The sequence below is a fragment of the Scophthalmus maximus genome, chromosome 19 (genome assembly GCF_022379125.1).
Source record: "Scophthalmus maximus strain ysfricsl-2021 chromosome 19, ASM2237912v1, whole genome shotgun sequence".
Taxonomy (NCBI): Eukaryota; Metazoa; Chordata; class Actinopteri; order Pleuronectiformes; family Scophthalmidae; genus Scophthalmus; species Scophthalmus maximus.
The window spans coordinates 437,994-454,335 of NC_061533.1; the positions used below are offsets into that span (position 1 = coordinate 437,994).

At 38.3% G+C, this 16,342-nt stretch overlaps 1 protein-coding gene across 3 annotated transcripts in view; it reads right to left on the reverse strand.

Annotated features, from left to right (window-relative positions):
* slc4a5a (solute carrier family 4 member 5a) overlaps window positions 1-16,342 on the reverse strand; it is a 62,838-nt gene that overhangs the window by 9,173 nt on the left and 37,323 nt on the right. For all 3 annotated transcript variants that reach the window (XM_035641056.1, XM_035641055.1, XM_047329309.1), the window contains exons 14-21: window positions 15,975-16,108; window positions 15,152-15,423; window positions 11,053-11,087; window positions 10,550-10,741; window positions 5,681-5,794; window positions 4,843-5,004; window positions 3,009-3,187; window positions 2,747-2,819 (exon numbers count right to left, since the gene is read on the reverse strand). In XM_035641056.1, the coding sequence (XP_035496949.1) occupies window positions 2,747-2,819; window positions 3,009-3,187; window positions 4,843-5,004; window positions 5,681-5,794; window positions 10,550-10,741; window positions 11,053-11,087; window positions 15,152-15,423; window positions 15,975-16,108 (1,161 nt within the window). The remainder of the gene's footprint in view (window positions 1-2,746; window positions 2,820-3,008; window positions 3,188-4,842; window positions 5,005-5,680; window positions 5,795-10,549; window positions 10,742-11,052; window positions 11,088-15,151; window positions 15,424-15,974; window positions 16,109-16,342) is intronic.

Consider the following 16,342-nt stretch of genomic DNA (forward strand, 5'->3'; position numbering starts at 1 on the left):
ACACATTACAATACAAATGTGAATAAACTTGACATAAATGTGCGTGGCGCTTGTGCATTATCTCACTTGAAAATACAACAAGAAAGACAGTTTCGAATGAGTATGGTCTCTACGTTCCTGCTAGTGTCCAGCCACGACTGGGCTAACTTCCTTCTACGAAGGAATATAGCGCCTGTCACTTACATAGCAGAGCTGCTACCGCCATCTACTGGTGAAAATGAGTTTCATCCAAAAAATACTGATAGCGAAATCAGGTGAGGTTTCCCCTGTTTGCAAGTGATACAAAGCAATGGTGGGATGACCAAGGTGATGACACAAACTAATAAAATAAGAATTCTATTCTATTCAAATCAACTAATGGTACCCCCAATTATGTCCAGGTTGCCACACCCTCCCCTACATTATGAAAAGAAAAGAAAGAATTCTAACTCAAGAAACACCAACACTACAACTAGTGTCCATCCTTGAATAAGAAAAAAGAAAGTGGGTCTTCAGGATTCTGCGTGTTGGCCAAAGGTGTAATAGACCCATTTTAAAACTGGTTGAACATAGGTCCAGACATCATCTTCTCCCACTAATTGTGCGCAATATGCATCCCAGAAGCACCATACTCAGTGGCAAATGGTGGGCCTACAGAGGTGTAGTAACCAATCATGGATAAGCCCACTTCCCTGTCAACCAAAGTCAGTGGTTTGTTGACCTAGCAACAGGTAGCCAAACCTGGAGAGAGCATGGGACATACAAGGGGATGGTATAGCGAATGAGAGGGAACAGGACAGAGGCACTGCTAAAAGAGCGAATCTCTCAATAATTGAGTGGACCTACTGGCCAGCAAACTGCTACAAAGATGGTCCTTTTGGGAGACTGATTAAGGACATTAGCAAGGTACCGCTTGTAAAAAAAACAAGTCTGTACAAAAAAGAACAAGCACACATCTACATGAAGACCATGGAGTGTGTACACTGAGCTCAAACTTCAACAAAAAAATTCATAACTTCGAGGATGGACAAGTAAGTGGACAATCATTACCCTCAAATAAACATTTATAAAACCATACAGTTTTTCCTCAATGAAATGGCTTAGCTATGAACATGACATACATGTTATTTAAAATCTTTGTCAACCATTTACTAATATTAGTTGGTACCTTAATCAACATGTAAACCCTTAATAATATTATTTAACAGCTAATGAATGCTTATTATTTAATGAATTAACTGTTAGTCAATGTTTATTACTGCATTAACTAATAAAATCTTTATAAACTATTAAATAATGTATAAACTAGTACCTTAGTTAACATGAACACCATTTGTAAATGATTATTGGAAACACATTAGTTGACTGTAAATTAACTGTAAATGAATGTATTACTGCATTAACTAATGTCTATTAATGTACCCTTATTGTTAAGTGTTACCAGTATGTTTTATTTCTTTTTGTCCAATTTTCATTTTAAAATTTTGATTTAGAATTTCATGTATTAGCCAATTAACTGGCCACTCATCTTTCTTCAGAAATTTTTTAAAACTTTTTTTAAGGTTAAAAATACATTGAATTCCATTAGAATTTTTTTTTCTTTTGTACTTTTTTGTGGTTTGTATTTGTTCATAACAATTACTACTACTTTTAAAGGAGCTGCTTTTGTTTTGTATGCTTCTAAGAAGACACCTCAGTAGATGGGTCAAGTATAGCTCCATCATTTTTTAAAGTAAAAAAGTTTCAATAAATTAAAAAAAAAAAAATCAGGGAAATTTCTCTGGCATTTCTTTTTTGCTGTATAAAACACACTGAACCACGACCCCACTGTGTCTTATCGAACCAAACCATGCATTTTGTGAACTGTTACATCCCTACCTGTTACTTGTCTGCACAAGGCCAAAAAATGCTACTTAAATAGCCTGCTGTCTAACTAGGCTGGGTTGGGTTTTAAATTTATTATAATAAATTGAACCATCTGTTGGCCATAGTGACCACGGAAAGACTATTCAGAGTTTGCCTTCTTCTGTGGAACATTGACAAATAAAAATGATGTAGCTTTAATGAATTCCCCAGCTAGCTGTGACCGTAAAATACTGGCTCTTTGCATTGGTGCTGAGTAATCCAGTTTTACATGAGCTAATAGGCTGGCTATGTAGCAACTAGCATGTGCAGCTTGCAGGTACAGGTAGATTACAGTGACTGTGGGACTTATTTACACCCCCATGTTGGTTGATTCATCCAACAGGATGATCTAATTACTTTGGCATTGTTGTTGCTATAGCTAAAAGGAGCTAACTGGATTGCAGTTTTTGACCTTGTTCGCTTATGTTAACAACAGCTCCAATGTGATAACATGTGACATTATGAAATAAATACTGGTGTGAAACAACATTTTCAGGGACATTCTGAAATATATAATTACAATGAAAGTAAACTCCAATTAATTAAAATATTATTTTATATTATAACCGGTAAACTATGATGAAAAATAACTTGTTGTTTTGTTTTGTAATTTCTGCAATTATTTCACAATTAATGGTTTTATTTACTCTAATATAGATAAATATATTATTTGTATGACTATGTTCTTCATATTGTCTTCTTAATAATTAATTTCACAAACGCATTTGTAGAGGTTTTAAACCTGTCAGTCTTTAACTGAATCTCAATGGTTTCACCCTCCATTTTAACCCTTATTACAAGCAATAGGATACAGCACACAAAAGCCATGTTTTTCTTTTCAACAAACATATGTACTTCATACCTTAAGTATTGGAGCAAGGAAGATGGAGACTCCGGTGAGAACAAACACCAAAATGCCTGTCACTCTTTGTTCTCTGTATGTTAGACATTGATTAAATATACACAGGATGATGTCAAGTCAATTTCACAAGACTTTTCTCTTTCACAAATATGAAGGACTTAGCAGAGGGTTTCACTCTTATTTAGATATTGCACACAACACTCTGAAGTCACAGTTTTCTTTTTGTTTATGTTTCTTTGTTTTCATTTTACTATGGACCAACCTGACCCCAAGGAACTGAGGCTGTTCTCCAGGAGCGCTCGACTCGCTCTCCATCTTCAGAGAGTCCATGTGGGCGATAGAGATGACGGTGGCAGCAACATACCAGGGCAAGCCCAAGAAGGAACAGGTAGCCATTAGGACACCAACCCAGAACAGATCCAGGTGGTAGCCACAGCCTTTCTGTCAGGGAAACCAGACACAGGTAATTAAAAATATATATACCAACAACAACAACAACAACAATAATAATAAGAAGAACAACAGTAACAACAACTCACTTGACAAGCAAAAGCCAAGCCCCCCTGATTGCCCCCTACTTTTTAACTATGCACTTTCCAGGACAGACGGTGTTTTGCTACAGGGCATGTAATTTGTTGTTGTTTCAGTCAATTCAGTGTGATTGCATAAAGACAGGAGAACAGGGTTTTTACATGTGAAGTGTATACACTATATTTATTTTTTGTTTTTTAAACAGCAGTAACTGTATGTGTCCAAGACAAATTCACCTATAGGACAATAAAGTCTATCTAATCTCATCTAATCATAGGTCTTGGATTATAGTGTTCTTTTAATTGTTATTCTGGCTGTGATGTTTTTTCTTTATGAAATAAATCTTTTTGATCAAAACAACATTTTATAATAATAATAATTATAACTAGAGCATGTCGTCCCATGGAGTTTTCCAAACTGCGAGCAGTGTCAAGCCGGCCCTCCCTCACGTGTTGCAAGTTGAGGCCTGTTGCGGATTTCATATCCTGTGTCCGCGTACATGATGTGATTTACATGATGATGAGTGCATCATGTAAATCAGATAATGTTTGTCACATGAGTCATTAACACATGTTGCCAGTAGGTGGCGCTATGACCGTGGCTCAATATTGACATGCAAATGTGTTGAGGGTGATGTTTGATGTAAAAAAAAAAGGTAAAAATGTCTGACTCCCGGTTGGGCGGGGCTAATGGCTCCCGGAGGGTTTTTTTGTAGGTCGTCACATGATACATGTGCATACCAAATTTCGTTCATCTACATAAAATTTAATGGTGGGCGCTAGCGAGCCATTTTGCCACCATTAGACTAAAGAGCAATTTCAGACATGAGATTCTAAGCATCCTAAGTGCCTCAAACACACATTCGTATTTAATGGCGAACAATGCGTCACTATGACAACAGCATTTAACAGATGGTCAAACCTTTCATAATATAACATCATCAGCGTCTCCCAACATTACTGACTAAATTTTAGGTGGATCTGGTGAATCTGCAAGGCAGAGGACGTAGACGTACAAAACTTTTAACTTCCTATTGCCAGTAGGTGGCGCTATTACCCTGGTTCAATATTGACATGCAGATGTGTTGATGGTGAGACTGTTATCATTCCTGAGAAATTTGGTAAAGATATGACCACATATGGCCGAGTTATGACAGTCTGATATTTCATGGCGGCACATCGAAGTTCGCCGCCACGCCACGGGGAGGGCGTCAGGCGAAGGGTCACAGATTTGTGTACATCACATCATCAACGAAAAGAAACTATACAAAAACAAGAGGGCCTTCGCAGGCCTCCTGGTGGTTGGCGCTCGGGCCCTAGTAATAATCCTTGCAAATACAAAAGGGCCTTCGCCAGCCTCCTGCTGGTAGGCGCAAGGCCCCTAATAATAACAATCATTGCAAATATAAGAGGGCCTTCGCCAGCTTCTTGCTGGTCGGCCCCTAATAATAATAGATCAGTATGCATACTCAAAGTATTCAGACTCCACTACAACTTCATGTGAGTCGGTGTAAAGTTTTTTTTTGTTCCTCAGTGGTAAGCAATGTCTATCAGTGGCACACCTACCTTAAGTTTGTTCTCTTTGCGATTAACAATGACAGCGCTGATCTGTTGGTCCATGAAGATGAGAATGGTGACCAGGAGGGCAGGGACAAAGCTGGCCAGATACACCCACCATGGGTTCTTTCCAAACGGCATCACCAGCCAGCCACGGTCAGGTCGAGTTGGCTGGTGGGAGAGGAGAGTCTATTTTATTTCCACAACAACTTAGGATTTCATTTATACAGTGGTAGATAAACAATTTCTAAACAATACGCGAACTACAAGACAGTTTAATCAGTATCTGCTACAGAGTGGTTTTACATTTTGGGGAATGCGCTTATAGGCTTTCCAGCCCAGACTTAGAGGAAAAGATCAATTCCACCCTTATGTCTGTCTGTTACATATAAAGCTACAGCCAACAGTTGGTTGGTTTTATTTTAACCCAAAGATTGGAAGCAGGGGGTAACAGCTAGCCTGGCTCTGTTCTAAGGTGGCAGAATCCATCTGCAAAACACATTAACAAATTATATCATATTTGGTTAATCTGTGCAAAAACCAAAATGGCAAAATTTCTGTCACTAATGTCACTGCTCCAGACCAAGAAAACTGTTTAGAACATTAGCTGTATAGAACCGCAAGTTTGAGCTTTGGACTTACAGATTCTTTGTCTACATGCTAAGCCAAGCTAATCATCTGCTGGCAAAAGCTTCATATTGAGCAGACAAATATGAAAGTAGTATTGATTGTCTCATTTCACTCTGGGGAAAACTAAGAATTTACTTATAATAACCACTAATACTAGTGCTGTAATTTTCTAATATTTGTAAGAAAAGCAAACAAGTTAAAAAATGACTAGCAATACCTTAAATTCTGTTGGAACAATTAGTTTGGGAGTTTTGAGTCCCATCAACATATCAAGCCCCACGAACGTCATTATGGACATGAAGATAGAGAAGTCACTGATGAGTTTCCTCAGCTGGTGCCACAGACACAGAAACAATAAAAACAACAAAAACAGTTTGAATGAGACAAAAAAACTTTTCTTTGCAGAGCTGAAAGCAGAGACAGGTATGATAGGAGGGTAGTCATAAATATTGAAGATGAGCTGTGTCTGGCTTCACTTGAGGTAGAGATAATCTTTCTGTCTGGAAAAAGAAGTGATCTGCTTGTTTTTTGTCTGTTTGATGAAGCACACCCTGAGAAATCAGACACAGGACCAATGAGCAGGAGTGCTGCGTTGGGCCTGGGGGTACTGTACCAATATGGCTATATAATCAACAACAGGTTACATTAATGATCGAGAGTGATAACAAGTGGGACATCTGTCTGAAAAGTGTTGTACTCTGGTGATGATCTGTTTGCTTTGTTTATGGTTTCACAGATTAAAAAGTGAACATTAACTGTGCACCATCAACACACTTTGAAACACTTTTTGAGACTTACATTAAACTACATATGACAATGTTGTTTTAATTATTGTGTGTATTTTCCCTTTGGTATGTCAGTCTTAATACTGTGTTCGTTATTTGCATTAACCCTGTGCAGTTTTTGACCACTAGTAGTGCCACAAAGGGGTTCCTGATTTGTTTGTATCATATACAACCACAAGGTCACAAGCAACACATTCCACTTTCCTGCCATTCCACTGATTGACAGTTGGTGGCAGTAATGGCAAAGAGGCATAGCAAAACTAGCTACAGTAGCTGTGTCACGATTCTGTTCTATCAAGAACACTTTTTGGAACTCTTGACAAACTTTTGGGTCTATCTTTGTGGACTTTGTATTATTTCAGTTGTTTTGACCTTAAGCTTTTTAGTTCTTGTTTTGCTTTGAAGTTATACAAACTGCGAGCAGTGTCAAGCCGGCCCTCCCTCACGTGTTGCAAGTTGGGGCCTGTTTGTGTCTGTTAAGTAATTCACTTCCTGTCTTTGTCCTGTTTCCAACTGTCCACCTGGGATAGATTCGGATTGTCCTTTGTATCGTCTTTCCTATCTAATATTTCTTGTCCTCAATGGAAAACGTAATGAGGTCAAGGAAAGGTGTAAAGGAGGATTCATAGGACTTAGGAAAAGCCAACAGCGTTAGTAAGAGAATCCGACTCCACTTACACTGTACTATGTCATTATGCGACGGCGGATGTTATTGGCGCATTTTTCAGTGTGTATTGCAACCGTGTGATCTGATGTAAATGCATCATAGGCAACAGTAACTTACATGATGACATTTGTCCCTTCTGGGTTATATTCATACTCTTCTTCTTCTACGGATCTAATCTTCTACATCAACAAATGTCGCGTCACGTTAAATTTTGCTGCCGCAATGAATTGTGTGGCGTCTATTTTTCCTTTCCTTTCCTATAGAAAAGTCCAGTGTACCCTGTGCTAAAGGAGATAGGAAAGAAAGCATTGAAGCATCTTTCCTATGCATTTAGAGAATTTGAAAAAATAAAATACTTCTGGGTCATTTCAGGATTTAGGAAACTTCCTGAGCAAATTTGATAACTGGACCGTACCCCCGCTTTAATGCGATTCACCTGTGTTCAATTATCCCTGCCAATCTTGAGTCAGTTTGCTCTGTTCAGCATGTTTTAGTTTGCGCCTTAATTGTCCTGATTGTTTTTGCCTTTTTGAAATTTTATATTTTTGTTTGAGTTCATCTGCCCCTTACCAGCCTGCCTTCTAAGACTATAAGCCTGCATTTTCTGTTTTATTAAACCCACCTATCTTCTTTTTTTTATTTTCAATACTGAGTTTCTTTCCCTTCCAAACCAATTTACAAATCTATAGCAGAAGCTCAAACAATCTAATCACAGCATATTCAATTTTAATTGAATTGAATTCAATTTTTTATATTATAGGTAACATGGGAATTAATAGTTCAGTGATTTTGAAGTGGGGTTGTATGAGTTACTAATGGATTGTTTATATGTTACCTTATGGAGATGGTGATCAGCGATGTCATTTTACGGAGTTTAGAGGAGTGGAAGTGGCGAAAAGTTGAATCCCCCTGTTGCAGAGGGGACCACCGAAAAAAGTATTTTTCGCCACATTTTTGCTGCTTACCTAAAAATAAATAAATAAATATATATATATAAATATATATATATATATATATATATATATATATATATATATATATATATATATATATATATATATATAATATTTGCATTTGTATGCATATATACATGCATACAAATTAAGAAGAGAGTAAGGAAGTATAATAATGAAAGATTATTGCGACATTAGGTAATTTTCCACAGGTGCCCATGTTTCTGTGTATTCCTTCTCATTATTTTGCAAACAAAAAGCTTTCTTTTACGTCTTAACCATTTCCATTGGTTCGGGGATCCATTCTCTCTGAGTTGGTATGTTTGTTACAATCCAGTTTTTCATGATAACCTTTTTTCTGACCATACACAATGAGAGGAAGACATTTCCCCCTTCTGGATACATTCAATTCATGTTACTCTCCCAATATACATGATTGTGGTGTTAGTGGAATGTCTATATTGTTGAAGATCACGATTTGCTTAGTGATGCCAAACCAAAGCTCTTTATTTTCCTTGCAGTCCTTTGCAGTACAGTTAATGTATTTACTGTCATCCCTTATGCCCATTTTATGTAGTTGTGATGGGGTGTAAAATATTCTATTGAGGATTTTAAATTGCATGGGTTTGTTTTTGGTATAACGTAAAGTCTGTCTTGCATTTTTCCATATCTCGTTCCAGGAAATATTGTCTTCTAGCTTAGGTCACTACTCCATTTCATTTCACAGGTCTTAAATAGATTGTATTGTATCCTCATTTAATATTGTGTAAACATTAAACCCACCTATCTTGATACCTTCCCATCTGAGTCTGCATTTGGGACCAGTAACACTACACTACTTTAAAAAAAAAAGTTTTTCTAATGTTTTTAGGACAAAACTAAATAAATAATTAAATTCAAATCAATGCAACATATAATTTACATATATTCTTTTCAACATATCACCATCATCATCATCATGACTTCCAAAGTTACTGATATTATTTTTGATATTTTACAATGTTTTTAATTCAAATTTCTTTTTTCTTTTCTTTATGGGTTTTATTGGCAATTTAAGGAGGATTCTCTCACTCCGACAGCTCACTCAGGATTCTCATGCAGGTCGCTTTCCAGGAGAACATTCTGTGTTACAATACTTATCAGTGCAACATGCATACCAACTGTTGAATTTTTTTTTTTTGTTTATTTCTCGTCACCAACACCTCTAATCTATGGACCAAACCATTTGTTCATATTTCTTTTCACTGTACAGCGTTGTAATTGTAATTGGGACTTTCTAATACAACTAATACAACACTGCTGAATATCTCACATTTTTGACTGCTGACTTCTGACAGCAAGTCTGAAACTCTGTGGTCTTTTTTAGTCTTGAAATACATTTTTACAAATAAAACTTGCCCACGGAAGGAATGGGTTTGTATCAATTTTGGGAATTGCTTATGCAAATAATATGTTTTTGCAGTCACAAGACTTTGGTTTATCCCATCTGGAAATCTCATCACAGCAAACCTCCCAGAAAAAAACACAATTAAGGATAATAATACATTGCATGATGCCAAATGTAGATCTATCGTAAGTTCAGTCAGGAAGACTACTCTCATGCTTGCTTCAGTTGTCCTTTAATTCTCATTCATCCTGCCTGTCACATGTGCACTGTTTCTTGCTGTCATTATCCGGGCATGTCATTTCCACTATCAGCGGTTAATCAGCTGGTGTCATCTATCCAATAGCATTGCAACACGGCTGCCTTGTTAGCCTATCATCTTGCTGCTGCCTGTTTAAATATGATTTCTCTCCCTGCCTTAGTCCTCTCATGCTGCTGTTCTGCGTAACCTCCACCTCCCCATCCAGTCTGTGCAGACTCATGGGATTCTTCAATCCATCAACTCAGCTTTTCATCAACCATCAGCCTCCATGGGGGGGATTTGCTGCTCATGGGATTCTTCAATCCATCAACTCAGCTTTTCATCAACCATCAGCCTCCATGGGGGGGATTTGCTGCTCCTCAGGATCGATGGTCTCTTTTTCACTATCTCCCCATGGAGTCTAAGCGCCAAAGGCTCTATCAATACTTTGTCATCACATTTCATTCATTCATTCATCGTCTACCGCTTTATCCATTTAAGGGTCGCGGGGGGTCGCTGGAGCCAATCCCAGCTAACATTGGGCGAGAGGCGGGGTACACAGGGCCACATACAGAGACGGACAACCATTCACTCTCACATTCACACCTACGGTCAATTTATAGTCTCCAATGAACCTAACCCCATTCTGCATGTCTTTGGACTGTGGGAGGAAGCCGGAGAACCCGGAGAGAACCCACGCATACACGGGGAGACCATGCAAACTCCCCAGAGCCCTGGTTGAACCGGGATTCGAACCCAGAACCTTCTTGCTGAGGCGAAGGTGCTAACCACTACACCACCGTGCAGCCCTCTTTGTCATCACATTTAATTAAGTTAAATCTGTTATAAATATCAGTTCTTCATTCACTTGTCTCTCCTGATTGAAATATTTTTAGGTAAGAGACACTAAATGTAAATGTACCTTTTGTGAATTTACAAGACATTTTCATAGTGTATCTTTCATTTCTCCATTTATTGGATTTTTTTCCTAATCTACAAAGGAGTGTGAAACTACGTTTCTTAAATTTAATACATAGAGATGGATAGTTTTTTCACCTTGGTGGGGAAGTAGCGGCTAAACTTGAACTTCTTGAGAGAGACGGTCATGGAGTAGGTGCCAAAGAAGAGGATGAAGGACATGAGGGCCAGATCGGGGACATACTTGCAGGACTTTCCCACCAGAGAGCCTCCATATTTCAGACACTCCTTCTTGCCCAGCTGGCTCCAGTCCAGAGCTGTCACATTCAACTGGGATGGTGGGTGACAGTGGTGAGGATACAGGAGAGGATGAAGAAAATTGTTTTGACAAAGACATGTAAACAAAGAGAGTAAAAATTGTTGGCACAGATTTGAAGTTATAATCCATAGAGAAGCATGAGAGGTTGATGGGATAGATCAAACAAACAAAGGACAGCAAAGAGAGCAAAGTGACTTCTTTATGAGACAGAGTGGATGCCTGGGGTAGATGTAAACAAATGACTGTGACTCATTTGGGCTTTGAAACATCCACTGTAAAAACCTGTCAAAAAAATGAAAATTGAATGAAAAGAAGAACTTACCCCAGAGACACTAGAGCTGTTATCTGGCATTGGAACTAAACCATTGAAGATCATTGTAGCCACTATTTATAAATGGGGGAGAGACAGATAGAGACGGGGAGGTAATGAGACGGAAAATTAAGAAGGGTGAGTAGGAAAACAAAAGGGAAAGAAAAATAAATGCAAAACATAATGAGAATCCAGCTGCTGGACATTGCAGAGCTCACTCCTGGTTCCATGCAGACAAACAAACAGATACTTACTTGCAAAAGATGGCAGTCAAATTGTTTGTGCATGGCAAAAACAAACGGGGAGACAAATCAGTTACAGAAATCAATGTCTGTTACTGCAAATCACTGCCATTTTCAAAAACAGTAAACGGATTAGTGAGTATCTTGGAATTTGTATAATGAGGAAATCTGATGAAAATTCAGTTTAAATTTTTATTTCATTAAGCCATGTAAACCAAGGAATAATTAAAGGTGGTAATGAACATCCTGGTATTTATCATATACAGAAAAGAACAGACAAAATTATACAGGATATCAAATTTGACATATTTGATATACTGGAGAGTTTAGAAAATATGATTCAATATACTAATATAATATATCTGCAATAAGCTAATACCAGCTGATAAACTATATTAACCTAGCAATTTTAGCAAATAAAAGCAAGAAAATATATTTTACACTTTAATTGAGGAGACTTGCTTTTTCTGTATAGGAAATGACTTTTGTGAAGGAGACATTTCATTCTATATTGAAAACATTAGAATGTAATAAAATATTTTTTGTATAATTGACCCATCAACAAAATTGTATGTTTTTTTAGGTTGATACAGAATGAAATAATTGAATATATAATATAATTAAATCAGGTTGAAAATATAAAAAACAAAACCCTATGTCTTTGTTAAGACTTTGCTTATGCAGTCAGCAACAAAGAGTCATGTAAACTAAAGCGTGATTTTACTCTCCACTACAATCTGCCTGTGATGTCAGTCTTTTTTGCCCCTAAAGAGCCACTTGTAGCCACACTTTCTCTTTGTGGATCACGGTGGCCCTGTAGTGTAAATCACAATGCCGAAAGAAAAAACACAACGTCGAAAGAAAAAAACAACGCAGAACGAAAAAACACAACGCCGAAAGAGTAAACACAACACCGAAAGAGAAAACAAAGGCTGAAAGAGTAAACACAAGGCCGAAAGAGTAAACACTACGCCGAAAGAGTAAACACTACGCCAAAAGAGAAAACACAATGCCGAAAGAGTAAACACTACGCCGAAAGACTAAAACACAACGCCGAAAGAGAAAGCAATAAAAAACACTGTATTCCTGCCATTGTGCAATTTTCTGTTCCATGGTCTGTTCGTAGTCTCATTGGGATCACACCAACGCTCTTGACACAATTAATGTAATTGTGGGCGATGACTGATGGGTTGTTGTTGGTTGCCCCACACACAAGCCATATTATCCTCCTTGAAAAGCCATCAATACATCCTGAGAGGGCCAAGTCAAAAGGTTCCAGTTTGTCATATCCATCTACATGCTATATATAGTTTGGACCCATGGAATGGTAGGTACACCTCTCAAATCTACAGCGTGTTCTGAAATCCATCCCTTGCCGATTAAGTTGTTTCAGCAATGTCATTACTGTATGACGTCTAACACGTAGCTTGTGCTTTTGCTGTAGCACTTGCCACATAGTCCGATAACCGAACAGTTTCCCGGGTCCACGCAGCTCTGTCAAGATAGCATGTCTCACCTCAGTCAGTTGAGATTAGTTTTTCCTTCTGTAGTCCCATTTCTCTTAAACACATTTTCAAAGTGCGTATACTCATCGTGATGTTATGATGGGTGGACAACATATCAACTATCACTTCATAAGTATGACCTGCATTAAAATAATGTTTGATAACAGCGAGCGTATCTTCGGAAGTAAGCCTACTCATGTTTTCACCAGAAACAATTTTCCAGACTGACACCGAGATCCTCCTAGTGGCACAGTTGTGGTGCCAAAAAGTCATCATCTGCCAAAAAGTGATCGTCTGCCAGAAAGTAATTTCTGTCCTTTTTGGCAGGTAATATCCTGTGTTTTATGGCTTGTATGGCACATTTATATTATACTCTAGGAGAGTAGGTAAAATAATTCAGTCATAAGAATAAATGCAATAATGTCTTTATTGTTAATTAAAGTAATAATTATGAATTATTGTAGTGATATTACACATACAAATGCATACAAACCTTAAAAACAATAGGATCGTATTTCCTGCGAGCAAACCATAACTGATTACGATATAAACGGCACACACTTGCAGCCACAATTGTGATTATTCGGTTAGAAGAAACGTTAAAATTTCACAAAGACATATCTTTGATATTACTACGTACATAAACTTGTGAATATGTGCCCGTTATGAGAGTTTGATCCAGATAATATCAGTTTCTGACGGACGATCACTCTTTGGCACCACATCCGCAACATGTGGCACCTGTATGGCAGATTATGACCCCTTTTGAAATTTAAAATCTACTCTTTAGTAATCCAGTTTAATTATTGATGAGGAAAAATTGTTATATTAATATAAATGCGTGAACACAAGTTATAATATAATTGAGCAAACATAATTTCAGCGACATGAAGGCCAATAAATGAATAAAAAATACAATTCTGAAAAAAGATTTTCAATATTGTCTTTGTGTTTTTATTTACAAATGTTTTCAACTTTCTTTGTCGTGAAATTTTAGTATAAAACTGGATCACGCCACTTCGGTCCGTGCGCCCGGCGGCTGTGACGTCTCCGCAGTGCCAGAATGTTTTGTAGATTTGAAGAACATTATCACCTGTCCCTGGACAATGCAACACCCATTCCCTTACAAAACATTGCATTCAGAAGCTGATACCACTCAGGAAAGGTGCAATTAGCGGTCATTTACTATTCAATAGCATCTAAGTCTAAACAATAGGGCCCACGGACTATGAAAATATGAGTTTTGAAGGCCATAAACAGAATTTTGGGGGGTTGACAAGTAGAGTCCAGGTTGTGAATACCAGTGTAAAGCAAAGCATCTGCAATGTTTTGAAGCTTGGAGTAGCAAATCCGATCACACTGGGTCATCTTATCATGTGTTGTGCAGGGTCCTCCCACTAAGTCCGGAGTGACACAGATGTTGGTCAAAGGGGATGTGCAGCACCAGCAGGTCTGGTCTGTCCACTCTACGCTGTGACAAACACAAAAGTAAAGCCAAAGTCACACAGAAGGAGAGTGACATACAAACTGTATATCTGAATAACTTGAATGTAAGTAATAAAATGGAAAAATAACGGCTCTTTAACTTACGAGGTCCACCATCCATGTCTCCACTCTCCAGTAACTTGAACGGTGGTTGCTGCCACTGCTCCTGTTAGCAGTGCTGCTAATAACATTAGCCATTTCAACCAGGGTCGCATCTTACGCCTCTTCTTTGGAGGAGGCCGGTCGTAAAACAGATATAGCTCTGAGTCTGCATTACGGCCCCTGGGCTTTTATCCACAGTGTAAGGACTACCGACTATTTGTGATAAAAAGCCAGGTTTTACAGAGAGCATTAGCTTCACCGGTGTAAACATAGCTTAACCGGGAAAGACCTGTCCAATTGGCAAGAGAACCATGTGATACAGACCACTCCCTTTCCGGTAGACGTTGATGGCGTAGTGTTTACTCTTTCGGCATAGTGTTAAGTCTTTCGGCGTAGTGTTTTTTCTTTCAGCGTAGTGTTTTCTCTTTCGGCGTTGTTTTTTATTTTGGCGTTGTGTTTTTTCTTTCGACGTTGTTTTTTTTTCGGCGTTACGTTTTCTCTTTTGGCGTAGTGTTTTTTTCTTTCGGCGTAGTGTTTTCTCTTTCGGCGTTGTTTTTTATTTCGGCGTAGTGTTTTCTCTTTCGGTGTTGTTTTTTATTTCGGCGTTATGTTTTCTCTTTTGGCGTAGTGTTTTTTTCTTTTGGCGTAGTGTTTTCTCTTTCGGCGTTGTGTTTTTTATTTCGGCGTTGTGTTTTCTCTTTCGCCGTTGTGATTTGTACGTCAGGGCCACCGTAGGATTACCCCCCTTTATCACCCAGAGTCAAAAGCTGAACTCACCTGGGTCTGGAGCCAGGCACTCGCACTTATAGGCGGTGACGTAGTCAGGTTCGAAGTCGGTGTTGATGGGGTAGTATTTGAAGCAGCCTACCATCTTCTTGATTGCGTCAGAGATGAAGATGAAGGAGATGAGGCTGGAGAAGCCCTCCTCAGTGAACCGTGTCATGTACTTGATGATGTAACTGGCGTCAGTAGCTACCAGGATAAAACACTGCAGGCAGGAGTGTATGCCGATCCACAGACGCAGCTCCATGTAATCTATGCCATTATTCCTTTGTGATTGAGAAGTTAGAGGTGTGGTGAATGCACTGGGGTAGAGAATACATCCAACATCTCCATTCATGCGCTTATAATACCCATATTTTATGTGTGAACATATTTGTTAGTCTCACAGAGAGGTGAGTTAAATAAGAAATCTGCACACTCTTAATCATACCATTCCCCACAATTATCTGGATGAAGTGGTCAGTGAATAATATTATAATAACTTTCTTTTCACTTACAAACACTTTCAGTGAATGTGTTGTATTCAAGCCTTAAAAAAGGTTTGAAAAGCTGACATACAAAGTTTGAGTGATATGTAGCATTTTGAAGTGCCACTCTTCTCTCTGAAAAGAATTAAATGCAATCATGATGAAGATGGGACATACAATACTACTATACATTTACAACAGAGAAAAAGTTTCAGCAGTTTTTCTTCTTAATGGAATAATTCAAATAATATTCAAATTGACAATAAAGAGGGTGTCACCAGTATGCCATAGTATTGTCAACATATAAAGTAGGTCTACAGCAGGATTGTTTGGTTCTGAATGAAGCTCACTTGCTGAATTCAAACAGGAGCTTTTCAAAGATGAGGATGGGTCCAGTGGAGCTTAGGATGATGAGGGGCTGACCACCGAAAAGACAGAAGACAGAACCAGCCAGAGCTGTACCCAGAAAACTCTCCATCACACCCTGTTGGAAGAGGGAGGTGGGTATCACTCGAAGAAGATTATAATACTAAGGGGAAAAGTGGAAGGAGATCCTAGACCAAGTTGGCGTACAATGAAAATACAGCTGAAAATAGCTGTGAGATTTTGATGCAAAATGGTTCTGTTTTGGAGTTAATAAAGCAAAACAAGCTTCAGAGGAGAGGAGATGTGTGATGAGATATGTATATGCATGTTGGTGGGTGTAAGGTGGGAGTGG